Source organism: Lutjanus erythropterus, chromosome 7 (genome assembly GCF_056507025.1).
Source record: "Lutjanus erythropterus isolate fLutEry1 chromosome 7, fLutEry1.hap2, whole genome shotgun sequence".
Classification (NCBI taxonomy): domain Eukaryota; kingdom Metazoa; phylum Chordata; class Actinopteri; order Lutjaniformes; family Lutjanidae; genus Lutjanus; species Lutjanus erythropterus.
The window spans coordinates 29,151,402-29,178,921 of NC_139323.1; the positions used below are offsets into that span (position 1 = coordinate 29,151,402).

At 39.3% G+C, this 27,520-nt stretch overlaps 2 protein-coding genes across 2 annotated transcripts in view; both read left to right on the forward strand.

Annotated features, from left to right (window-relative positions):
• The window catches only part of faf1 (Fas (TNFRSF6) associated factor 1), an 89,097-nt gene extending 86,270 nt beyond the window's left edge, over positions 1 to 2,827 (forward strand). The window contains exon 19 of the mRNA XM_084723488.1: positions 1,738 to 2,827. Coding sequence (XP_084579614.1) covers positions 1,738 to 1,821 — 84 coding nt within the window. The 3' untranslated portion in view covers positions 1,822 to 2,827. The remainder of the gene's footprint in view (positions 1 to 1,737) is intronic.
• A 19,114-nt stretch (positions 2,828 to 21,941) lies between these two features.
• dmrta2 (DMRT-like family A2) lies at positions 21,942 to 26,469 on the forward strand. Its single transcript, XM_084723489.1, has 2 exons — positions 21,942 to 23,847; positions 24,717 to 26,469. The coding sequence occupies exons 1-2, from the start codon at positions 23,388 to 23,390 to the stop codon at positions 25,601 to 25,603; spliced, it is 1,347 nt and encodes a 448-aa protein (XP_084579615.1). The 5' UTR covers positions 21,942 to 23,387; the 3' UTR covers positions 25,604 to 26,469.
• Positions 26,470 to 27,520: the final 1,051 nt, after the last annotated feature.

A 27,520-nucleotide genomic window follows, 5' to 3' on the forward strand; every position in this document is an offset into this window, starting at 1 on the left:
CCTCCTACAAGCCACTAAATCCTACACACTGGTCCTTTAACAGGTGTAAATCAACTGGAGATTTCAAAACTTATTTTTTTGTGTGACATTGCCCCTTTCAGACTGCCATAAAATTTTGTCTAACAGTATTGTTGCTAATACTGGAGTTTTCTCTCCACTTTGCTGAGCACGTTGGTTAAGATGTCTTAAAAGCCCAGTGTGAATGGAAGGCCAAAACAGGAGTGCTGAAACTGTTCGTCAATTGATGGATTAGTCCATTGGCAGAAAATTCTAAGCCAACAAATTTAACTATTGTTTATTTTTAATTCCAAGCATTTGCTGGTTCCAGATTTGCTGGTTCCGTCTCTTCAAATGTGAGGATTTGCTGCTTTTATCCATTGTAAATTTATTATCTTTGGACTGTGGGCTGTTGGTTGAACTGAACAATCAATGTGAAGATGACAGTTTTAGATCTGGGATGATGTGATTGGCATTTTTCACTATTTTCTGACATGTTATTTACTGAATGATTAATCATTTACAATGAAAGAAGGAAGTACTGCATAGCTCTGATGGCTGGTCCAACAGGTGCTCTTCGGTGGGACAGGTGAAACTACAGAGCCGTAGCCTTTATTTGAAAGGCCACCTATAGACAGACAGGAAATGGGGGGGGGGGGGGGGGCATGTGGCAAAGAGCTGCAGGCTGGAATCAAACTTGTGTTGGTTGCTGAGAACGTATAGCCTCTGTACATGGGACGCACACCCTAACAACTGAACCACTGGGGCGCCACAGTACTCCATCTTCTGTTAAAATAATTTGCTCTTCGAACATAGCCAAAAAGTGCATGGCACAAGTGCGTTTAGGCCGTGTCATCTCTATTTAGCTATTTAAACGAAGCATATTCTGGGTGCAAAGTAAAGCACAAAGAACTTGTATTTAGTCTCTTCATTAATTATTGTGTGCTTTTTCAGTATAATTTGAATTTAACCAATCGGAATGTCAAGTCTTATTCCTGTTAAATGGCAGTCGCACCTGCATCAGGTGCATTTCTATTTAAATGGTGGAACTGGAAAGTTGGAGAAGTGAACAGGGATGGTGAGCTGATCCACTTGTAGTGATGTGTAGGCTGCAGTTAAAACTCCAGGCACTGCGATCAATTCACAGATTGGATGGGCAAGGTCATGAAAGTGTTCATGCATTTTGAGCTCATCTTTGTAGGTGCATCTTACTACCTCGGTAATGTCTCATTTAAGTAGCAGGAAAATACTGCAGTGTTGGCTTTAAACCAAATTTTTGTTGGTCTGTGGCTCAAACGCTTTCTGCTGCTCAAAGGAAGTAATGTGCCAACAATGCGCCTGACCACAACCCACTTAAATACATGTGCTACTTAAAGAACATCGGTGCTGGGCGTGAAAATGACAACTCTGTTGGTCAGAAACTTGCAATGACAGTTGAGCTGCGATTTGTGGTGAGCCTCAGATTGGGCCTCTACACTTGGATCTGTTTAATTGCCTGTGCTGGAAGAAATTATTTACACTGTTATTTCAACACAAGATGGAGCGCCTTGGTTTTTTCTGTGGTTGTCTGCACAACTTGACATTAAGAAATGCTTTGATTTAGATTTTGTTTTTTTTCTCTTATTAATTGTTAAATTGGAAAATTGTCAGATTCTAACAACATTAATCAGGAGTCGTAGCTGTAGCATTAAACTGTTTAGGAATTTGTCTGATATATTCCTTCTCTTTGTCTCTCCTCAGATCACCCAGTTGGATCCAGGGTCAACTCTGCTGGAGGCCAAGTTGTTTCCACAGGAGACGCTCTTCCTGGAGGCTAAAGAATAGGAACTGGTCCTCTGATAGCTGAGAGGACCGACTGACTGACTGATGAACTGGCTGGACACACACTAGTCACCGAGCATGGGCTCACACCAGTCTGGGCCTACAGTACACACACATACACACGCACACACACACACACACACACACCAACACACACAGAAACCCATCCTCTCAGACGTACATGAACACACTGGCATGCACATCCAGTGACACACAAGTGCAAGTAAGCTTCTCTGCCCTCGGCCTGGTCGTGGCACTTGAATGCCTGGTGTACACGTGTTGCACAGAGGAGCAAAGACAGTATCACAAGCACACAGCCAAACATTCACCTCCCCCAAATCTCTTTCTCTATCTCTCTATCTCTCACACATACTTCACACCTTCACGTTCCCAGCTGCAGTGTCATGGTTTTCTCTCACAACACACACACACACACACACAACACAGTATGAAAACAGCATTGAGAGACTGAGTAGACAAATCTTTGTCACAGGATTAAAAAAAACAAAAAAACAAAAACATGGACTTATTCCCCTTGTTTCCACATTCAACACCAAGGCTGCTTTTTTAGAACATGGTTTTTGTGTTTGAAATCTAAAAAATGCTAAAAAATAAAATAAAATAAATAAACAGCAAGAAGAGATGGTGCCCGGCAGGAGTCTGGGCTGTCTCATCTCCACCTGTATTTACCCTCCTGAACCTTCCCAAAATCCACTCTCCAACCCCTCCCTGCCCTCCCCCCGCCCCCCCGCCCCCTGAACCCCTCCGTCCGCTGTCTGCCGCGGGGATGAATGAGACGTGACGGGACACCTGCAGCATCTGCAGTGTCCCCTCGGTCTCTGCTCCCCCTGGTTTTAACATCCACTGCTCCACAAGCCAATGGATTGCTCAGTTTTCAGTTTTGTTTTTTTTTTTCTTTTTTTTTTTTCTCTTGATCCTTTTTAAGTTTGATGCTGTATTAGTTTTAGTTTGATATACATTATATAAAATATATGAATATGAACATCAATTCGTCTCGGCCGGAAATCTGTTGAAACACATCATGACAAACACATACACACACCAGTTATGATCTAAATCTTCATTTCAGAGTAGAAAAAACCTGATTTTATATGAACTTTAAAATCAATATCGAGTTCTATATCGTGACATTTCTTTCAGGGGTAGTAACACTCTTGGAAATAAGTGTTCCAAAAAGGTTCTTCCTGAAGGAATGAGGTTCTACCCAGAACTATTTGTTTGTGAAGAACCATTTTTCGAGAAAGAGTTTGTCAAGGGTTCTTCTAAAACTAAGGTTTCCATTTAAAAACCCTTTTCATCAGGTTCTTTGTACCATAACATAAAACCGTTCACGATCTCCCTGGGTGGATTCTTACTGGCAGCCTTAGAAGATGGAAAGATTCTGGATACAAAACCCAGAGAGCATTTGGGGAGGAACCATTACACCATAGATGCGTTCTCTGTAGAACCTCATATACAGTGTTTTGAATTAAACATTTAACAGGGGGTTTGACTATAACCTTTAATGTTTAGATCTAGGTAGAACTCTCTGAATGCCCTTTTCTATTAAATTAGCTCTGGTTCTTGAATTGGTTCTGTTCAAAATTTTTAGAACCTTTGTGCTATTGAGTGAGCCAGTTTCCACCAGTTTTGAGTGGAACCATTGTAATCAAGGATCATCATCAACAGAGGGCGCTGCAAAACAACCTGTGGAATATGACACACCCACTTTGGTTCCAGACGGGAACCAACTTTTGGGCTCCTGAACCAATTTATTTTTGGTGGAAATGCTTAGAATTGTTCAAAATCAGGTGCTTGAACCAGAAACAGACCAGTTTCATGTTGGTGGAAAATCCCAAAAAGAGTGTTCTAGGTGAAACCTTTCACTGATGGTTCTGGGCATAATCCTTTAGGTTTGGTTCTAGGTCGAACTGTCTGAGGCCCTTATCCACCACATTGGTTCTTGAACTGGTTTCGCTTAAGATTCTTGGAACCTCGGTGCTATTGTGAACCAGTGCTTGCTTCCACCAGTTTTCAGTGGAACCATTATAATCAAGGATGTCATCAGCAGAGAACGTTGCACAACAACCTGTAAAATATCACATACCCACTTTGTTTCTCCAGGAAAAAAATATATTTTTGGCACCAGCAGGGAACCAACTGTTCAGGTTCCGAACGAGTTCATTTTTGGTTTAAATGCTCTGATCAAAATTAGGTTCTTGAAACAAAATGGGACTGGTTCTATGTTGGTGGAAAAGGGCCTTGGACTCTGGGTATAACCCTTTATGTGGGGTTCTAGGTAGAACTCTCTTGATGTCCTTTCCAACCAAATTTGCTTTATTCTTGAACCGGTTCTGTTCAAGATTCTTGGAAACCTGATGCTGTCTACAGAACCAGCCGGCGTTTCCACTAGTTTGAAGCGGAACCATTGTAATTAAGAATCATCATCAGATGGCAAACAGATGGCGTTGCACAATGACCTGTAGAATATGACACGCTTACTTTGGTTCCCAAAGAAAACCTGCTATTTATTTTTGGTTCCAGCTGGTAACTAACTTTTTGGGTTTGGTACTAATTTATTTTTGGAGGAAATGTTCTGAACGTTTCAAAGTTTGATGCTTGAACCATAACAGGCCAGTTGCATGTTGGTGGAAAATGCCTGTGAAAGGGTTCCAAGTGGAACTGTTGTTGTAGGTTCTACCAGAAACCAAAAAGGGTTTGCTTGTGTGGCCAAACCAAAGAACCCTTTATGGTGCTAGTTAACAGGAGTGTAGGGCATAAATCCTGCATCATAGATGTCTAGGCGAATCAAAACATTTGTTTGATGTTTTTGATTTATGTGGGTTTTTTTTCTCTGGATATTGCAGTATTATCAAATCTGAGGTTTCCTGTTTGAAATTTGTCTCTATAAACTTTGAGAGTTCTTAACTTTGAACTGGAGAGACACCAGAAACCTGAGCCAAAACAAGAAGGTCACAAACACAGTTTTGTGACAGTGGCTCCAAGAGATCGTGCTGTTCAACTTCTTATAATGTCTGAGCTTTGAGTGATTAAACAAGAACCTGACAGAACTCCCATTTTGACTGCAGTCAAGATCATCTGAGCACGTTGCTAATCTTTCCCTGCTTGTCCAATTTTAGTTTTTACAGATACCAAAGTTTAGATATGCATCTTCACATCTCTGTTTTGCATACCTCTCTTAACAAATGTTTTAATATTCCCACTCACACACCACCTGGTAATATCAGCCACACCGCAGCTAATTTCCTGCCTCCAGCGTGGAGAGATCACACTGGCTTAGCCCTCCATCTGCAGCAGGGCTCCTCTGTCAGCTAAAGGCAAAGTTTGAGAACCCCATCAGAGCGCGCGTCACAAACAAACTGCTTCGGGGGGAAAAAAAAAAAACAGAACAAGAACTGATGGGGTTCAGTGAGATGCACCAAATTGCCATTTCACAGTTTTTCTGTATGTATTTTTTTTTAAATAGTTCACAGTGGACACTGACATGAAACTTTGGGGAGACGGACAGAGAGAGAGGGATAGACATTGTTGACAGGGTGTATGTAGTAGACCCCAAATGTGCAGTTTTTCACTGATGTTATGCACACTTTCTTCTTAGTGACCACATTAGACATGGTCCAGCTATTAGTCTAAATGACTAAGAGGGACAGAAAGTATTAGAAATTGGTCCAGTAGATGCTCTCAGCCAGCAGCTGCAAAACAAGCTGCAGTGTAATCATTGGAGGTAAATGTTCCTGTCAAAGTACGTCCACTCAAAGTTTTTGCTTTTGCCACTGACAGGCTGAGACTGTTATTCTGTGTCCAATAACATTATGGAAAGGAGAAAGGAGAAAGTACTTTTGTACAGCCCTTTCTGACAGGGAACTGAGGCTCTTATATCGCTCTCTTCAAAGCCACCAGACTCCTTTGACAAAAATCTGTAATTTTACCTGGTTGAACACAGGAGTTTCTGCTTCGATTGATTAGTTTGTGTTATTATGCGACTTTGATTCGGATCTGAACCAGCTGCAAAATACGAACAAGCTAGCTTGCTAAAACATCAAAGTTACATAATGACACAAACAAACTAACCGATCGGAGCAACAATAGACCAGCAACTCCTGTGTTGTATTTAAAGATAGGGCCCAGGTTTTTAAAAGTTTTTTTTTTACCCTTTAAATGTCTGTGTTGGATATCTTGGAAATGATGACAACATTCATTTATGGTTTGCTTTAAATGCTTTATTTCTTCTTGAGTAAAAAAAAAGAATAGGCTGACTCATTAAATGCTGTATGTTTGTCACTTTTAACTCTTTCAGTGAAGATGGCCAAAAGTAGTAATTTCTTAATTTTCTTAAATCAAGATCTGATGTGATTTCTGATTAGTGCTGTGATACTAAAGTGGCCAAAGAAAACACAAATTACATTACATAAGTTAGTGTCAGAAAATGATAAGTCTTTAATTCCATAAACAGAAGCTATTAACAGTAGAATTATTCAATCTGTCTTTCTTAAATCATAAATCCCGAAATTTTAATCTCTACACGGGTCAAAGTCAGACCTCAGTGGTTATAAACCCTATAATATACACACACTCAGATTTCTTTTAGTGCAAAGAACACTTAACCTGACTGCAAGACTGATCTCTGTCTAATTAGCGGAACAATATAAGACCGTGTTTAGTCCCAGAGTAGTATAAATCTTCTTCATGAACTGGTTAAGATTAATTTAGATTAAACAAGTGGAGGAAACCCAGCCTGTTAAAGCTGTTTTCAGATAGTCAAGTTTCAAATGGGAGTTCTGTGAGCTTCAACTTAATCCTTGTGGGTGAAACAGACAATTATCTCCTGAATCTCTCTGTGAGTGCTCCCAGAAAATCCTCTGGAGTTTATTGTTGGAAAGTAGAAGTCTAAAAATGTTTAATAAGGTCGTTGTCAGCCATGTAGTTGTGTCTGGTAATTCAAGTTATACTAAAAACACTGGGAGAACTTGTGTGATGCGTACGGTGAGTATATCACACAAGCATCCCTCGAGCGTGAGTATTTGTTTGTCAGTTTCTCTGTGGCCGTCTTGTTTCTCACGCGAGGAATGAGTCGATCTAATGTGCTCAGCCAGCCACACTTCCGCAGGTTTGACCAGACAGGAGATGTTGCTTAAGGCACTGACAGACAGACAGTGAGAGAGAAACACTGCGGGACTAATTCTCTCGCCTTTCTGCCTCTGTTTCCGTGTTTACAAAAACATATTTAGCCAGTAATGTCTAAGCATTATTGTTAAACATGATACAACAAAAATATCCTCATTCTCAAATATTGGTATCTCTCACAAGAGGATCTTAAGTCTTCTAGAAAAGATGGAGAAAACGTAGCTAAGCCTAAAACTTTATTTGTTGGCAATGTTTAGGTTTTGCGTGAGCTTGGAAAAGACCTAAAAACTTGAAAACAAGGCCTTGAAAGTTGTCAACCAAGGACCACACCACAAGTAAGCAAAATGCAGATTCATATTTAAAAATGTAAAAGCTCTGTGGCATTGACTCCATCCATGAAATGCATGTATTGTGGCAAATTTGCAGCCGTTTCCAGAGAGATTTCCCCCCTGTGGAGCCGTAGACGTGGCCTTGACTCTGGCTGGCTGTGGGACTGATGGAGAGGATGAAGCAGCGTTCACTGCAGTGACAGCAAGAAGCTTTAACAGGTAACAGAGCTCAAATATCTGGTGGTGGAGGAACTATTCAGATCCTTTACTTATATAAAAGTACTCAAACCAAACTGAAAATGTACTGTAAGTATTTAAATTGAAAGTACTCTGTATAGAAAAATGTCCTGTCCTCAGGACCGCCATACTAGTACATGTTATATCATGTGTTTGTTTTTAGGATTTTACTGCTGTAGTTGGTTGACGTGGAAGTCATTTGGATTATTTTGAGATAAACTAATGATTATTTTCATTATGGATTCATCTGCTGATTATTTTCTCATTTGATCGAATGTTTGCTTTGTAACAATTCTGGAAACTGAGAAATGCCATGACGATGAGCCAAAGGACAGTGACACCTTGACAATGTTTGTTTAGTCTGTCCAAACTTCAAAATTATTAAAAAAATACATTTAAACGATTAAAAGGAAAACTTAAAAGGGAAAGCAGCAAACCTTGATGTTTTGACAGTAAAAAGTATTTAAATGATTATCTCAGGGCCCAACTCATGATATCATGCTAACAGACTGAGGCTAAAGCTAACCATTATCAAAATTGTTGCCATTTAATTTTCTGTCAGTCACCTAACTAGTTAATCAAGTAATCCTTTCAGCTGTACTTATATAAATAAACTGTTGGGTAGTTTAATTTACGACAAAGCGTTGTGTTTTATAAACTTTTCATATGTTCGGTGTGTAAAAACTTTAATTTTTAAAGTAGCTAAAGCTCTCAGATGAATGTAGTGAAGTAAAAAAGCACAATATGTCCCTTTGAGATTTCGTGGAGCAGAAGAAAGTGGCATGGAAAGAAAAGACTTAAGTAAAGTACAAGTACTTTAAATTTGTACCTAAGTACTTGAGTAAATGTACTTGCATTTACATTAAATTACATTTCACCAGATATCCTTCAGTGATCAGACCACTGGCTGACAGAAACTCCTGCAAACAGGAAATTGATTCCTGACTTAATGAAGATATTTCACTAATCTTGCAGCTGGAAGTTATGTGGTTGGTTTAAGAAAGTATTGATTAAGTCTCAAATCTGTATGATTGTTCCTCTACCCCAACTTGACTGCTTCCATCTTGAGGAAATACCTCATGATGGAAATGTGTGTTATACCTGAGCAGTTTAGTTCAAGGAAAATGCTCTGAGGGTAAATGTTAGGATGACAGTTGTCTTACCCAGATGTAGGGTGCAGATATATCATGGAGTTGGCTGCAGAGTGCGTGTTGGCCGTACAGACACGTGCAGCTCGGGGCAAGGGCGAGGTCGGAGCAGGGCAAAGGCGCTCAGTGAGCGTGAAGCCGGGTGCGTTTATGCAAGAGACAGGACAGGTGCACCTCTGTTCATCTGTCAGAGTGAGTGTGTCCTCCTCCTCGGGGGAACACTGTACATAGTGCAGCTCCTCTCAAGTGTGAGATTACAGTTTCTATCACGCAGCTTTTTGAATTTAATGTGCACAGGCATGTTCCCGTTGTACGGCTGCAGCTGATGATGGTGATGGGGTAGGAAATGCCAGTGAGACATAATGATATCCCTCTATTATACCTGACCAAACTTGTCATCAGTTGTTTTTGTTTCACTGGGAAAAGTCATCAGGTTTTTAACTGTGTGAGGGAAAGAAGTGTGACAGTTGTGTAACACGGTTTGTCACCTGATTAAATAAATAAGTACTTTTTTCCTATTTGTATTCATTTGTATTTAAAACAGAGCTGAATTATCAAAGGTAGAATATGCAGGATTTGTCAGTTTTGCACCAGGAAGATAGCTACTTGTTGAGTCTCATGAACAGGACATCGGGTTGGTAAAGTATCCCTATCACAGCAAAATACTGAGAAAATAAGAAAATACAGGTAGAGGACAGAGTCTCTGCAGATACAGACACCTCCAAGTAATGACTGAGAGAGATTTTGCATAGTATAGCTTTAACAAACAGAATTAAGGATAAATTTGTGATGTATTTCATGTACTAAATCATAAAACGACATGTATATGTCATTAGAGATTAAGGAGACATGCTGAGTTGAAATACTGGCTTCTCCGGCTAACAGTGCTACAACCAGGATGTTCTCCTTTGAAATGTCCATTCTGGGCCCGAACGTCTGTCTCTGTTCACCAGTTTCACGTTAATTAGAGTTAAAATTAATGCCAAACAAGTCAGTGTCTGTCGTAACAAATAGTCAATAATCTTTTAGAAGTAGTAGATGTTTATAACGATTAACTTGAGCAATATGTTAATGGGGTTTAGCAGGCAGTCACTGAACTCAAACTCCAGAGTGTGTATTTTCAGAGCAGTGGGATTTTGTTTTTGGGATAATGGGCTTAGCTTTACACTGACAGACAACTGACAGGTATAAACAGCTCATCAACAGTGTAGGACTTGTGTAGGTAAAGTGTTGGTGCAGGCAGCCTGTCTGATCTTCAAGTTTGGGGAGGAGTCAGCAGGAGGAAACTCTGTACATTAAATAAGCATTCAATCTATTTAATTTTCCATCTGTGGCTCCAACTCACTTCTGCAGTGCAGTACTCATTTTTTAATGCTATGTTCTTATATATTTCTCTTTCAAATATTTGTAATTTCCTTTCCCACAATAGAGATAGTGTTATCAGTTCTGGGCCTCTTCTCAGAAAGTAATGAACCAAACAAACTGTGTCCAAGAGAGAAAAAGTGATTTGATTTACCATTTTTGTAGGAAGCTTAAGTGCATGAAACATCTCATAAAATCCTCTCAAAATTGACAGTATTATGGCCTTTTTACTTTGACTTGTAATCATTAAAATTTTTGGTACCGCTTTACGAGACAACTAGTCTTATAAATTATTTATAAATGGTTTAGAATCGGGTATTAATTAATTTGTTAATACTTTTTAAATTATTAATGAGCACGTTAGATGTAAAAGGCAACAGTGACCTGTTGCTTGCCAAATAATGAGCCCTACATTTATCTGTACTGTGGCAGATCTCACTGCTTACTTAGTTTACTTTGGCTTCTCCGTCAGCGAGCCTGACAGCTTCATCAGATATATGTTAAAGAGTTCCAGGTATTTAACCACCGGCAGCATATCTAAATGGTCAAAAAGTGTCATGTAGCACATCCGATTAATCAACTTGCTAGATTCATACACTAAGGCAAGGGTCAGCAAACTGCAGTTCCAGAGCTGCGTGCAGTTCTTTTGCCCCTCTCCAGTGGCTCCCTGCGGCTCTAACGATTATTTTTACTATTTGTATATATCAAAGTCGGATATGTTATTTTATTCATCTTTTGAACAAACACTCAAAGTAGGCCTATATAGCTCTTAATAGCTGCTCTGTTTATTTATGATCAGTTTTGTATTTGGTTGGTGACGGTATCCCCAATAAAAATTTAAAAAATGTTAACAGGAAATGCAAAGTTTAAGCAACAAATAATTATAAACAGCCCACTGCAGAGTAGCCACATGTAGCATGTAACACATTAATGAATGCTCATTTAGACCTGTTTATAATATTCTTAGGCTAATTTAGACTTAATAGCCTCAACTTCATTATGTGGCTCAAGCATGTTTTGCAGCTCCAGACAGATTTTTTTTTCTTATGGGACAAAAAAAGAGTCTTTTGATAATAAAGGTTTCTGACTCCTGACTAAGGCTATGGCCATATTTGACATTTTCGGCATATATTGTTTTACACTTTACAATCAGGCTCCCTTTGTCAGTTATACATGTTAGTAAGTCATTAGTAAGATTAATGAGGAAGGGACATTAATGTATGAAAACTGTGCCATAACTGGTTCATAATTGTTTATTAACAATTTACAAAGTGTTTACAACCTCATTATAAACCTTTTTAAAATATTTATAAGCCTGGTCTCATTGTAAAGTGGAATCTAATTTTCTTTTATAAAGGAGAAGACATCAGTGTTTGGACTGTGTCTTCTTTTTGACATATGAGTCAAACTTTGGCTGGATGTCTTAATCAGTGCCTCCTCAGCAGCGCCCCTTAAATCTGACACAGGGGGATGAGAAAGTGTCTGTGTGGTAATGAGCTTACTCTGCCGGCTTCCCTGCCACAGATTCAGTGGTGGCAACATCAGGTTGCTGTCTTGAGTCTCCGACGACAAAAGGGGAAAGCGCTCCATGATGTTTAACCAGCTCCGCCGGGGTCAAGAATGCAGCCCACTGGCGAGGGAACAAAATTCCTGACACAAGTGATCTCTCCTCCCTCCTTTTGAAGTGGGACCCGCCGAGATCTCAGAGCATCACAGGATCTCTGCTCGTATCCCAGACTGGCCTAACCTGGAGGGTCACCCCAAGTTTACTTTCTCAGAGACGCCGGCCCTGCCCAAAGAAACAGAATCTATGCAGCTTAAACTGTTGGCTGGGCACAAAAGGGGGGTCATCTCTTCCCTCTCTGTCTCTCTGTTCACAGTACTGTTTGTTAATGACACAATAGACAAGGAAAGAAAAAAACAAAACACATTTTCCTTGCAGCCATGTAACCAATCTGATTAAAAATGGGTCTAAATTCTTAAAAGGCTTGGATGTGTAGGATCCTTTTTCAAGGTTTTAACATGTGCACTTATTTTAAGAGAGGCCAAATTAAATTCCTCGGTCTCCACGGTGCTGGTCAGAGAAAATACACAGGCCCTAATTTAATCAATAAATCAATGTAACCTTCATTTGAAAAGGAAAATGCATTCGATAAGAAGACAAAAACATAAATTGATTTCATTATACGCCATGTTCAACTTGCCTTTTTACAGTTGCACTATTATAATTGTTAAAACCTTTTCTCCCAAACTTTTTCTGTGTCAAGGATCCCCACAACAGATGGACATTATAGACCACGAACCTCCAATTTGAAGGGTTAATAGATAGAAGAAGATAATTAAATAATTAATTAATAATAATGATGATAATGATTACTAATTTCTAATACATCTCCATAATTAATCAGTGATCAAACTAGGATCACCTATAAATTACACTCAATCAAAACAGCCAACCCTGTTTCTTCCCTTGTTGTTCTGTCCTCCAAATATATGATAAAATTTGAAAACGTGATAAAATTTTTATGTTGTAAAACCTCTCCGCTCATATATAGACTACCTGGAAGAACATACACAGTACATCAGTTTGATCAGAGCCGGTAGCTCCTCTTGTCTCTGTGTTGTCAGTACAGTTTTATTGGGGTTAATGTTTTTTTTAATAAGAGACGTTTGCAGCCTTTAATGAAATATTTGGAGCTTTGATCGTCCACACAGCAGACACTCTGATTCTCTCTCCTGCTGTCGTTCGTTCAAAACAAACGGGCAAAAAATAAAGTATAATAAAAAATAAAAAGAAAGGAAATTTGACCAGCGCAGCCCAATTCTCGTGCACATCATACGTCGATTTAAGCCACATCTTTTGTTTGTTTTTCTGCGGAATTCACCTTTTCAGACACAGGATTATGTCTTACTCAGTTTGAATTGTCAACGAATTTAATAGACTTTGAAAGTGCTGCATTGGTTTGTATTTTTTGTGTGTTTTGTGGTTAAGATTGTCTTAAATTGTCGTGGTTTAGGTTTGGATTAGTTTCAGTGTAAAAAAACAACACCGACTAATTACGTGCTCTCCTTCTTTTCGCGCTAAACAGACCAAAAATGTGACATTTTATGAGTTAAAAAAAAAAGTTTGCAGTGTGGTTTATTTGAAAAAAAAAAAAAAAAAAGCTCAGCTGATGCCTTTTCAGGGTTTGTATTACTCAAAACTGATGCTGAAATATTCATCAGAGAGAAAATATATTGATTATATTCGGTCCATGAATAGGCTACACTCTAGCCTCTTAATGTAACTCCAAAATAACCTCCTTTCTTTTCTCGACGCGTCTTTTAATGTGAACACACTGAAGCAGTTGGTTGTTCTGGTCTGGACTGTAGCAGGGGGCGCTGATGGAGAGAAACTGCAGGTCTGCTGTGGCACCTGGTCTCATTAGACGGTGGTTTAAATGTGGCTCCAGCAGTCAAGTTTCAAATGCAAACATCAGAAATGTAGCTCATTTTAGTATTTTTCCAATTCTGTAATGTCATAAAATAGCAATGTAATTATTTTCCCTTTTCATCTGTAAAATATCAGATGCAAATTTGATAAGACATATAGCTGTAATTTAATACAAATGAATGGCAGAAATTTGCACTAAAAAAAAAAATCCCCGCACAGCCGTGTGGTTTTTTACTAAATATGAACATGCTAATAAAGACGAGGCTATTAATAACTGATTAATTCAGTTAATCAGTTATTAATAGTTCAATTTTGAGATTTTGGTATAATTTGCTTCTATGACATGTAGTGGAAAGAAAACATCCAAAATGCACATTTAGGTGTTTATTTGACGCTTTGTTTTTGTGCGCCTGTAGGTTTCGCAAAATTTCACCTAAATTTAGCACGCCTCATTTCTATATTTAACGTGAACATTTACGAGAACCAGTAGTCTAAAAAAAAAAAAAAAAAAAAAAGTCTTAATACAAGTAATCAACTGGGGAAGTTTCATCGTGATATCTGTTTTTTTTTTTTTTTTACCCTATTCGCTGGTGTCTTCCTTTAAAACAAATAGGAATAAAAAATGGTTCCTAATTATTAATGCATTAATTTATGAACGTGTTATGAGCGCAGTCGTCAGCCTGTGTCGGCTTGCTGCTCAGTTCATTTATAGTAATGTTCCTCTGCTGCAGAGGCCTTATAAAAGCCTGTGGTATTCGGATTATCAGCCGCATGGGATAAAGCAATAAATGGGCCAGTGGGGTCCTGAATGGGTGCAGTGGCGTGAAGGGGAGTAATTACAGCTTCATATTAATTGTGTTTTTTTCTCTTTCTGAGCGCGCGCGCACACACACACACACACACGCACACACACACGCATACACACTGGCTGAAGCGAAGCGGTGGTGACATCTAGGAGGGCCAAGTCTTTGTGCTGAACACTTCAAGTTTCAAAAACAAGGCCAATTGAAGCGGCGGAGCTCAAAGCCGGCACCATTGTAGGCGAACACATTGAGTTTTGATTGGGGACAATGGTGTTTCTCAAATTTCTAGCAAAAAGAAAGCCATACTCCATCTGTGATCTCAATGAGCGCCTATTCATGAGCTTCCTTCTTTTCTGCGCCTTTCGTTTGGTGGAGAAAAGGAGGCAGATGTGGAGGGATAGAGCAGGGGAGAGTGCATTTTAATTGGCTGCAGTGTGTGTAGGTCTGTCTCTGTCTTTTTTCCCCCTCTCTCTCACACACACACACACACACACACACACATACACACTCACGCTCACACTCACTCACACACACTGGAGTTATATGCCACTATAGGGCTTGCAGAAGGGAGAGCGAGAGAGCCCAATAATCTCGCCGTGTTGATGAACACTTGTAGCCCATTCATTAAACAAAGATAATCCCTGCCAACCTACCTCGGGGGCACAAAAACGGTATTTTTTTTCTGTGTGTGTGTGAGAGAGAGAGTGTGTGTGTATGACAGAGAGAGAGAGAGAGAGAGAGAGAGAGAGAGAGAGATTGCCTGAGTGCTGGCCAACAGCTTTGGCAGAGAGGGACCCTTCAGATCTTTGAAATATTCATACGCCATGGCAGGGTTATCCCCCATTTACAAATAAGTGTTATTCTAGCGGGTGAGGAGTGATGCTTGAGAGACCTCTCTCTGCCTCTTCAGCTCAAGTGTTTGCAGCACATGGCCTCAAACAGCCAATCCCGATCAAATTTAGCCTATATGACTGTTTGTCTTTGAGACTTTTGCAAGGCTGCAAGATAAACCAATCACACTCTTCTACAGCACAGTGTCTTTTGAGTATCTTCTCCAGATGTAACTAAGTATGTTATCAAGTGCAGTTTTGACTTAGGGGAGACCTGGGGCAATTGTAACCTTTTTTTTTCCTTCATAACTCACAGGCCATTTGAAATACATAAGTCATATTTGATATATAAAAAACATATGTGCACTAATAAATTGACTGACAATCACTAATAAGTTACTTGAAAGTGATGACATTTTTTCTTGATGACTTCTGTATTTATTATATTTTTGCAGAATGCAACCCACTGAGTAAAGATACAGCCAAAGACATCTTTGGTCATAGTAAGAATGAAAGTTTTTATGACACCTTCTAAACATGCTGACATTCACAGGCATCAATAAAACTCTTTCAATCATGCACTCCTTCCATCCAGTAACAATAAATATGTTGTTAATAATTTATACAAATTATTTATAGGTTTAATTACAAATAAAAAATATTTCACTGATCGCATGTCAATTTCCTGCACCTGTCTTGCACATCCGCAGACATCCAGAAGTCTCCAAGCTAGGCGTTCAGATATTAAACTCCCTGTCGACGTCCAAGAGGGGTCACAGTCATGTGTCCAGATACTGAACCTGATTTGCATGTCACACAGACATACAGATCTGGTCCTGGACCAACTGATGCAATATTGACATGATGTGCACATCTGGCACACGGCTCATGTTTTCTGAGCAGCTATTCTAGCAGTAACTAGATTTTCATCACTCAAATTTAGTGAAATATGTTCGTTTTCCGACAGAAAACTGTGTCAACAAGGCAAACAAGGTGCTTACATTGGAGCATTGAGGCTCGTTGGCAGTTGCAACTCAGTGTTATAATAGCCACTGATTTTACAGCCCCGATGAAATCTTTCATTCCCTAGCAAAACTATAAGCATAGTGTATTCATGTTCTTTTTCAAGCAATAACCTAGAGATAAAATATTAAGTTGAAATTCACAGTCATCTAAACTTTAGACAGAAGAAGAAAAATACTGTACATCCAAAAAATAACTTTAATACCTCAAAATTGTTTTTTGGTTAAAAACTTATGCTGAGGGTAAATTATTCTTCTCCTCTTCCACAGACACACAGAGACTCCTAATGAGCATGTGCAGAATAAGTGTCATCAGTCTAACTTGTTTCTGATTAGAGGCAGTGGGTTTGTTACAATTGCCCCCGATCTCCCCTACATTTTCTGCCTCTTTTTTTTTTACTCGAGGTGTAGTTACTTTGCTGATTTTTATAGAATATTATGATGGATTGTTATAGATGTAACAAGCCAAACAGTCTGTAAAGTGGATAAAATGAGCTCCACCTCAATCAGATGCAACAAAATGATGCTTACACGTTTACTGACTGAATTATAGTCCTGTAATACAGTGTGTACATTTTGCATTACCTCAAAAAAATGGTGTCCAGGGTGCCTTAAAGTTTTAAATTGACTGCATTTGAAAAGACGAGTTGATTTTGTGATGATTCAAAACAAATAAATCTTTCTAGTCAAATAAACTTGATATTAATTCAGTTGTACTTGAGAAAACATGTTCAGTAACCTTAAGATATTAAACGTATGACCTCTTCCGCTAGGGGTCTCTCTCACATTAAAATTATAGCAAAAGATGTAGTTTGATGATGTTGTGAAGTGTTGCATCATGGGAGTTGTTAGCTTCATTTTTAAACCACCATCATAGCTGATGAAAATCTATCAGACATAACTGGTAGAAAGTATTTTCACGAACGGGGTAATATTGAAGTTTTAATCACGTCGACTCCCTTCCTTACTGTCTGACATCATCCTGTTTTTTTCCCGGATGTTATACAAAAAAACAAGTAGCTAGCAACAGCTAGCAGGAAACACACCTTTAACTTGAACAAATTACAGCTTTTCTTTGTGTTTGTTGGAAACATTTAGGATGATGTAAGAACACAACTTAACAAAGTACATAACTTATGTCTATTTTTTTTACTTTTTAATGTGGACTTGAAAAACATGTTCAATAAGTTTAAGAAATAAATTGAACCAACAACTCTGGCAAAAATCACAAACAAATCTGATTTCTTTTAACATATTCTAAGTTTGAATATGTGAAACTGTCCCAGTGAACGTATTAAATCTTAAGAAGGTAGGGACTGAATCCAGTAATAATCATCATGGTTCGCAGTGTATTAATTATTGTGAAAACAAGCCACCATGACTTGTGTGTTACTGACACAGCAAATTTTCATCATGTTAGTTTTCTTCACATTATAAAAAAGGGTCTTAGGAGAGTTTTAACTCTCAAACAAAGCATGAAGACTTTGGAGGATCTCATGTTTATACCTTCTCTAATGTTCTGAAAATAAATACTGGAAATTAAAAGTTTAATTAACTTAAATAAATTAAACATGTAAATGTTAATGAGAAAAGATTACTTCATTCCAATGAATTACTGTTTTTTTTTTACATGGAATAATATACTCTCAGAATCACTCATCAATTTTGATATTTTAAGTGCATGTTGCTCATAACACTTTTGTATTTTAGCTACTTTAATTTTGGATACAGGTCCTTGGAGAGGTTTTACTTTCTGGTACTTAAGCAAAGAATCCTGAATACATCCTCCCTCAGTTACTCTTATGCAGTTAGGGCTGCAACTAACGATTATTTTCACTGCCAATTAATCTCAGTTATTTTCTCAATGAATCAATCAGTTTTTTGGTCTATAAAATGCCAGACAATCATGACAAATAGCGTTCATGTTCCCCAAAGCACAAGATGACGTCCTCTAACTCAAAGATTTTCGGTTTACTGTCGCAGAAGAGTAAGGAAACCAGAAAATATTCACATTTAAGAAGCTGGAATCAGATCATTTTGATTGTTTTTGTCTTAAAAATGACTCAAACCAATTAACCGATTATCAAAATGTAGTCAAAGTATAGATGACGATCAATTTAGTAGTTGACAGCGAAATATTAATGGCCGCAGCTCTACTCAGAATTAGTGTAAATGTTGAAAATGACTAATTATAGACCTCATATGTGATAGTGCGCATTATGGCCCCCATATGCCCCAAGAGACTACAGTAAAACAGTTGTTTTTTTTATGTTACTGTTGTATGTCAGCGTTAAAAAACAGGCTATAATGTGTTTAATGTCTCCAGCCTGCTCCCCTGACTCTGCACTTAAAGGAATGCATTTAGCTTGATCCACTTCCCCGGCCTGCGCGCTGGAGCTGGTGTGAAGTGGCAGGTTAACAGCCTCTTGTCCATAAGCCCGGGCCTACTCGGTGTGCCCGTCAAGCGTGTAAATACTTGAGTGAAAAACCCCGTGCGTTTCTTTTCTCGGCGGCCCCTTGTCTAACTGCTACTCTAACCTCTGCCTCTGTGTGACAGAGCCGGCTGCTGCAGCGGGAGAACGCGGGAGGGGAGCCGGGCCCATGCGGGCTGCAGGCGGGGCAGCGGCAGTGGGAGAGGCCGCTAGAAAGCCGCACCGGGGTGCAGGGGCAGCGGAAACATGCTGCTACATATGTTGGGTCAAGCATGGCCTTTGTTGTGATCTTAAAAGGGTGTTAAAAACCCACTCGTCTGTAGCCTTCCTGAAAGAAATGAAAGCATCGCATGGGTTTTTTTGATGCATAGGCCTAATGAAGTGGTTAAAAGAATGTTGGATTTTCTAAGTGCGCACAGTCACTTTTAATTGCGCGGGGGGCATTTTTAATTGGTCCGGGAGGAATAATGGCGAACATAATCCCTATCATGCTGCATATTTTTTCAGAAAAATGAACTTGCCGTTAGGCTCAGTCAAACTAATATGACAAAAGTTTGAAATCAGAAGTTTATGCAGTTGATTTAAGTGGACACCCTTCAGAATTAATTCACTTGTGATCATATTAAACACAGAGCGGTATTAGTTCTCCTTGGGTAAATATAACTCAACAAACACTTGTCAAATCTAAGAAATTGTAGCTTAAAATCCACTCTCACAATCAGTGGAAATTGACAATGACTGATAAATAGATAGATAAAAAGATCTGTTGAGCAAAAATAACATTACACTTAATATTAGGGGAGAGCAGGGCTTCTTGCTACAAGGGTATGTTGTAACCCTGCTCTCTCACACCAGAGGGCGCTATCTGAAAAGTTGCATGTGTGACACGCCGGTCAGGAGTCATTTTGCTCTTGACTGTCATCTGTCAGGAGAACAATTTTCACATTTTTCAACATGAAAGTAAAACAACCAAACTGCACTGTAAAGGTAATAAAACTTTGATAAGTAAGTTTGTTAAATTATTTTATTCTTGCACAGAATATAGCAGAGAAAAGGTGCATTTTGATACCTCAATCAAAGTCTTGCAGCACAGCTAGCAATAGCACACATGCTACTCCCAGGAAAGTTGCAAATCATCAGATGTGATGGTTCAGTTTTTATTATCAAAGCCAACCTGCTAGCTGCTAAATTTGGTGATTGCTATGCAACATGTATACAACCATGTGTGCCTTGATATACTGCTTCACACAGTATTCATGTGGTATCCTAACTGAGTTGTTGTAAGTGATTTGGTGACAAAATAGTTGAAATACACAGGAGGGTCCATATTAAGCCTTCAATTAAAAAAAATACATAATGATAAAATATCTTCTTTTTAATATGCAAACAGAAAAAAAGAAAAGTAAAGAATGGAGAAAGAATGGCAATGGCAAACAATGGCAGCACACCACCCGACATAATATTAAGGGCAGTGAGAGAGGTAAAGCTGGAAAATAATAATAATATTTGAAACATCTGTTCAAATAAATCAGAGTTTTACCAACAAAAATTAGTGTGTCAAGACTCTGCTTTTATCTTGTGTGTTGAAAAATATAATGTGACAATTTATCCCATGTATTGATGGGGCAACTTTTCAAAGCTGCACATTCTGTGGCATTTATAAATCTTTTAAAGTAAGAAGTAAAAATCTTAAGATTATACATTTGGGCACAATCATTTATTATTTTATTAATATTGAAAAATATTGTCTTTGATGTCCGGAGACCGAGAAATTGAAGTGAAAGCAAAAAGTGTGACAAGATGTCCCGCTCTCCCCTGCAGCTCAGTAAACACTTGTCAAGTCCAAAGTAATTTCCACTTAAAATCCACTGTTATTATTGAAATTGATGATAAGAGCTGATCTATCAGACCAAGAGTTCCCTCAGTCAGTTGTCTTTAACTGTTCTCTTTTCGCTTTTGTTTTCACACTGAGCAGCCAGCCTTTAATGAGACGTACAGCAGGCTGTTTTATTTTTCAATCATTCATCCTGAGGTGAAAGTATACGCCTATAATCTCTCCAGTGAGCGCCGGGCCCTCTCTGCAGTTTGCAACTATCACTTTACCATGCAGGACGTGCGATTTTCATCCGAGAGAGCTCGTCGCCCATGCAGATAATTACTTTGAATGTCAAAAAGATGTAGTTTTAATATCGTCTCTATTAGCCTGTTGGCTAGGTAATTAAGGTGCAGATGACAGCGGCGAGGGAAACAGATGGCATTTGCTTACAGTGATTCAGAAAGTAAACAATGAGCCTGGGAGGGGGAGACGGAGAGAGAAGAGAGAGGCAGAGCTCACTGCTGCACAGCCAGCAGCCATTTCTTTCTTTCTTCATCATCAGCCTCAAGTTGTTGTTCTTCACTAAGACTCTTGTTATCATCCTCCAAGGGACTGACAATTGTTGATTTCCCCAAAAACATCTATAACTTTTTAATCTGAATTCAAATAGCTGCATGAATTATCTGCCGAGTGAACAGGTGAGGAAGCAGGTGGTTTGCGTGCAGTTGCCCTTTTGTAGCTCTGCGCGCCGCGGACTCCTTAAATCTCCGGACGCTTTACAGTATTATCGTGAGTTAGTTAATAGGAGGCGGTGGGAGGACGACGCACCTCCAGCGCAAAACTATCATTTTATTTAGCATTTATTTAACGATAAGACAGATTCGATTTTTTGTAAATCCTCTTGCTTTTTTTTCACGTTTAGAGAAATTGACGAATTAAGAATAAAGAAAAAAAAAAATATATCTAAATTGTAGCCCAGATAGAAACATTTCCTGTTTTCTAACCTTTCAAATACTGAAATATATAGCCTTCGATTTTTGTTGTAATATTATTCCCGAATCGGGCGATTAATTTTAATCTGTACACGGTGAGAGACAAATTCATTTCATTAGGCTCCACTTAATTAGACTTTAGTATGCTATTGTTGTTGATAGTAATAATAATAATAATAATAATAATAATAATAATAATAATAATAATAATAATAATAACAATAAAAATAATAATATATTCCTAATTTTCCATTTTAATCACTGTATAGGCTGTATAACGTAAATGCTTTATTAAGAATGAATTAGTATCAGTATTAACTACACATAATAGCATTAACAAAACAAATAATAATTTCCAGGAATCTGCGCTACATATAAAAAACAGATATTGTAAATGAATAATAATATAAACAATAAAAAACGTGTTTTTTGTTCCATTTCTATAATTAATTTAATAGCACAATTAAATGCACAAAAGCGGACAAATGAATTTGTTAAAAACTGGTTTCTTTGGCGGCACGGCGGCGTGTCAGACTGATTAGAGAAAAATCGAAAAATTAGCAACAATTATTTTTAAAACATTATTGACGATACGTCAAGCCGAATAATCGTTATTACAGATGAGTTTCATTTAAGATATTGTCACTTTACGTTTGGAAAAGCAAATAAAGACACAGAAAACCTTGTATTTGTTTGGCATGCTCATTTAATCCACAACTCCATACAACGAAAATGGACTGAAATAATAAGTTATATAATAATATTATAATAATATAAGAAATGTAATATTTTGAATATAGCTCATATATTAATCTAAATTTTGTATTGTTAGTTGGGTTTTCTCTCCTCTTTAAATACTTAAAACAAATATTTAAACTGTTAGAAATTTAAAAATTCAAAATATTTCGTTACATGTAGCGATACGAGACCAGAAGGTTATAATTTGGACAGGGTTAAACTCTCCGTACAGTCTTCCTGTAGCCGAGTGCAAGTTAACCATTTAGCATCATCGATAGCTTCACTCTCTGCAGTCAATGACAACCCTCTGCAAATATAGACTTTTATTTGACAGATCAAATTATCTTTACTCTTCTTGAATCAATAAAATAAATGATACTTACCTTCCAGGATGATGAGATTACAGTCACGCATCATCTTTATTTTTGGGGAAAAAACAAGGCTTACATAAACTAGTCTGTAATTATAAACACAGAGACTTGAAAACTGAAGATCATGTTGCCAAATGATACAGAACATTGCTTGAGAAATATATAGAAAGTTATTGGAAAGTATGAAAACGCTCCTTGCTTTTAAGGCTATCATTTAATATTTCACTGTCTTGTCTGGTAGCATATCATCCTATGATACAGCTGAATAGATTGAATAACGTATAGGCTATTGTTTTAAATCTATAAAATTCTTTTTTGGAAATAACACAGCATCGATTTTAGCTTTCCGGGAACTCCCTTCAGATTCTTAACACTTGATATTTGGAATAAGAACTCAGGTGGACACAGTTGAAAAAAGAGGCAAGCCAATCAGATCGCTCCTTCCCCCTTTGGCCAATGACAGACGCCACATTGTTGTCAAATTTGTCTAATGAAAACGTAGGAGCAACAATAGAGAGGGGAGAGAGGGATCTGTATCCACTGACAATCTCTGGAGGAAGTTAGTGTCTCAGGCTGCGGCAGTAACAACCTCGGCTCCTCCTGGACACTTTTCACTCTCTGTCGGGGAGGAATGATCGCTCCTCTCCGCTCCTGCTGCTCCTCTCGGATTTAAACTCGACTGTATCTTCACTTTTTTTGCTTTTTCTTCTACAGACTCCTTGAACACTTTCAGAGTAGATTTTTTACATGATAGCCTCACCAGTAGACAGACAATTGACTTCACCTGTTGCCCAGAGATGTTGAGACCCACTGAGCAGATGTGAGCGGTTCATTGATAGTTTAACTAAAACAGATCGATCAGAAAGTCGTTGTCTTGTTATAGTTTAGTTACATCAGTGAGGAACACGGGCATGGATCTGAGACCGGAGCTCCCCACAGTCTCCTCCGCATCACAAGTCCACCCGGGAGCGGCAGCAGCGGCCGCGGCAGCCTCCATCCCGGTGTCCATGGCGGGCAACCTGCTGCGTGGCCCTCCGCTGCTCCTGCGCGCCGCGGACAAGTACCCGCGCACCCCGAAGTGTGCCCGCTGCCGGAACCACGGCGTGGTGTCCGCACTGAAGGGCCACAAGCGCTACTGCCGCTGGAAGGACTGTATGTGCGCCAAGTGCACCCTGATCGCCGAGAGGCAGCGGGTGATGGCGGCGCAGGTGGCGCTGCGGCGGCAGCAGGCGCAGGAGGAGAACGAAGCCCGAGAGCTGCAGCTGCTCTACGGCACTGCGGAGGGACTCGCCCTGGCCGCCGCCAACGGCATCATCCCACCGAGACCCAACTATGAGGTGTTTGGATCCGTCAGCAGCGAGAGTAACTCAGGTGAGTGAAGTACATATTTGCAGTTACATAGGTATAGTACCATATCCGTTTTATACTTTTAATAGGCCTGAAAGCCTAATAAGTGTAATTCTCGGTTATTTTAGAGCAGCTGGAGAAGTCAAGCTTCACTAAAAATCAGCTTTAAACACAGGCGCAAGGCTGCAGTAATCAAAGGAAGTTAGGTTAAGTTAAAATGGGTGATCTTAATAACTGTAGGCCTAAATATCATAAAGTATTCTTCCTTTTAAGCTGTATTAGACTGTTACAGGCTGTGCGTATTTTGGTGCGCGTGTACTGCGATGAGGCTTGTCAGAATAGTGATATTTGGTTGGCATATTTGATGCATTAGGCCTATCAGGTGATTTACATTGAGACTGCAGTGAGTGACTTGTGTCACAGTGAGTGATATGTGCTTTTCATATTGGTTATTTAATTGACAGAGGGCCTCTGTGATTTGGTTTTATTTCCTGACTTTGGACCTCGGCTGCTGCTTAATTGAGGAACTCAACAAACTTTTTCATGTCACAATAGACGCACAGACCACAAACTCCAATCTGAGAGGACCGTGTGTCAGGGAATCCCCTTTGAGTATTTTTATTTATTTATTTATTTTGGTTTGAATTTTAAGGTTTTGAAGAGGATAGTCAGTCAGATTGCAATCAGTCAAAATGACGAACTCTATTCCTTCAATTGTTTTTCCATCTTCCAAAAGATTCTATGAAATAAAATACACAACGACCCATTCAAGGACCCGTCTTAGTGCCTGGACCTCAGTTTGAAAACCACTGTGTTAATTCACTTGTTATGACTTCCTCTGTCAAGCTTCGTCCCTCATCTCACACACTTTGATGTTCTGTTTGTGTCCACAGATTCAAGTATCCAGAAGTACGAGTTGTTTCCAAAGAACCAGCTGTCCGGTTCCGCCACCCCTCAGCAGACTGTGGGCAAACCTGCGTCCACCGAGAGTGATTCGGCCCCGGGCATCTCGTCCCCGGACGGCCGACACGGAGGCTCGGGTTCAGAGAACGGAGACAGCGAGTCCTTCATCAGCTCGCCGGTGTCCAAACCTATCAAAGATGGTGGGGAAACCCCTGGCTCCGTCAGCTCCCTCGGCTCTGACTCCGGCTCTGAGACCGACAAAGACGAGCAGGAGCCTTCCCCTTCCTCCGCGGCCTCCCGGCACATGAACGCCATCGACATCCTGACCCGGGTGTTCCCCAGCCACAAGCGGAGCGTCCTGGAGCTGGTGCTGCAGGGCTGCGGGAAGGACGTGGTTCAGGCCATCGAGCAGATCCTCAACAACAGCGGCGCTCAGGGCCCCAACAAGGCCGGGCCGGAGGAGACGTGGACGGCCGAGAGGATGCTCCAAAACGCGCAGCAGCCTCCGCCCTCCACCGCGTCCACCACCGCCCCGACCAGGCCCATGTTACCCGGAGCCATGACGCTCAGTAACCGCTCAGCCTTCTCTCCTCTCCAGCCCAACGCTCCGCACTTCGGCGCCGACCCCAGCACCTATCCTCTGGGCACCCACCTGGGACTGAACCCGCTGCGGCTGGCCTACTCCGCGCACAGCCGGGGACTGGCGTTCATGACGCCCTACTCCACCACCGGGCTGATGCCCACCCTGGGCTTCAGACCCCCGATGGACTACGCCTTTAGCGACCTGATAAGGGACAGGACAATGTTACACAAGGACCAGGGCTACGCCAGCGGCCTGTACGGGCCTCTGGTCAACAACACGCCGGAGAAACAGTGAGGCTGCTGGACTGAGACACAGAGACACATTCCGTTGTATTTGTAGCCACAAGTGTTGAATATTCTGGACAAAATCTGTGATGTGTTTTGGCTACAGGCTGCTGTACATAATAGGATTATCTGGCTTGTAGTCAAATGGTCTGAGAGGAAAAACTTAACTCACTTATGTGTAATTTTCAAAAATAATTTTATATGTTTGAGTACAAACGTTTGGATGACATTCCCCGATTATTCCATCAATAAAATAACATTAAACTGAAAAGATATTTATAGATTCCAAAATAAATCACGATAGAGAAATTAAAAATTAAACCCAGTTGCACAAAAGGCTAAAATATATGTGATTTTATTACCGATTTATATGTCAGTTGTGCAGGATTTAAAACAAAGTAACGAAGAAATGATTTATCAGAGTTATAGCCCATCAAATTTTTCAGCTGGTTGGTGAAACTGAACTGCATATAATTTTAAAAATCAAACTTTAAATATGCCTTTCTCTCACACTCATGGATTATTAAACGAGGCAAAAATTAAGTTATTATAACATGTAGCTTATACGAATGTTAACACTATTTCCTGATGTAAAAGTTGAACTAATGATGTGTAAATGCCATCCCTCTTTTTCTTATGTATTATTTCACTTTTCTCACCTCTGTTTTTTTTTTTTAGTTCGTTTCCAACTGCCTGTATTATATATTGCATTTGGTAATATGAAATGCTATGCTATATTTGACTTTTCATTTATTCGTTAGTCAGCTCCAATATTTTGTGACAAAGTGCTGGACCAAGTCAGTTCCTCTTCAAATGTTACAAGCTGTGCTGTCACATTGTATGAATATGCTGGAAATAAATGTTATTTTAAAGAAAGTGGAAATGTATAATTATTTACTATTGAGATTGCTATTTTAATTGCACACATTTTAACTTGCAAAAGGCACATAAAAACACAAGTCGTGTCTCCATGCTGAAACCGAAAGCCTTCCGAAAGAGACAGATATTTAGATCTGCAGATCAAATTATTTTGTCTGAAAAAAAAAAAAACCCAAAACACAATAATCTATCTAGTAGTTAAAAGGCTGCTGCTGCCACGTATTTCCTGATACTTCATGAAGGAAATGACGGCATGCGTGTCAGATAATGAAAATAATTTTGAGACTGAAATATAGATAGATAGATAGATAGATAGATAGATAGATAGATAGATAGATAGATAGATAGATAATCTATTTTTTATGTACATCCACTGACTTCTTATGTAGTTTATGTTCTTGCCAGGTAAATAAAATAAACTTAATTCTACAGAATCTAAATAAAGCCGGCAAGCATAAAACGTACCGATATATTTTTAAGTTTTTGTAACAGTGTTAGCAGCACACGGATGACTTGAACCTGAGTGAAGCACCATATTGCACACATTTTAGTGTATTTGTTTTGGCACTAAAACGTGTCATGTATTGGCTCCGGAATGGACTTTTTTTTTTTTTTTTTTTTTTTTTTTAAACGTCTTTTAAGGCTGGACAGACTGACAGAGGACAGACTATGTGTTTGTCTTTCTTCTTCTTCCGCTTCAGTAACATGCCTGATGTTGCAGTACAGACATATACATTTTGTCACTGCATGTTGAACACGATGAAATTTGTTTTTGCAGCAATCCACTCTACTTAGCAGCATATAAGTAGATATAAAAGAAATAATGTGATAAGAAGACGAGTAATAAAATATTTGTACACTTCTACACTTCTATAAGCAGCAGACAGGTCAGTTTCCGACATCGGAATCCAATTAGACTATTAGATCAACTTAAAATAATTGGATTAGACAGACTAAACTACCCTACTCATGAAGTAATCAAATATAATTGCTATCAGAAGCGCAGTGACAGTGAAAAAATCCCGTAAAAAATCATTAAGTTTAAAGG

Bases quoted from the DNA above. Each gene is read 5' to 3' on its own strand.
- dmrta2 (XM_084723489.1), top strand. From the start codon at position 23,388: ATGGATCTGAGACCGGAGCTCCCCACAGTCTCCTCCGCATCACAAGTC. The intron at 23,848-24,716 runs GTGAGTGAAGTA...TTGTGTCCACAG, and splicing joins CAGCAGCGAGAGTAACTCAG to ATTCAAGTATCCAGAAGTAC.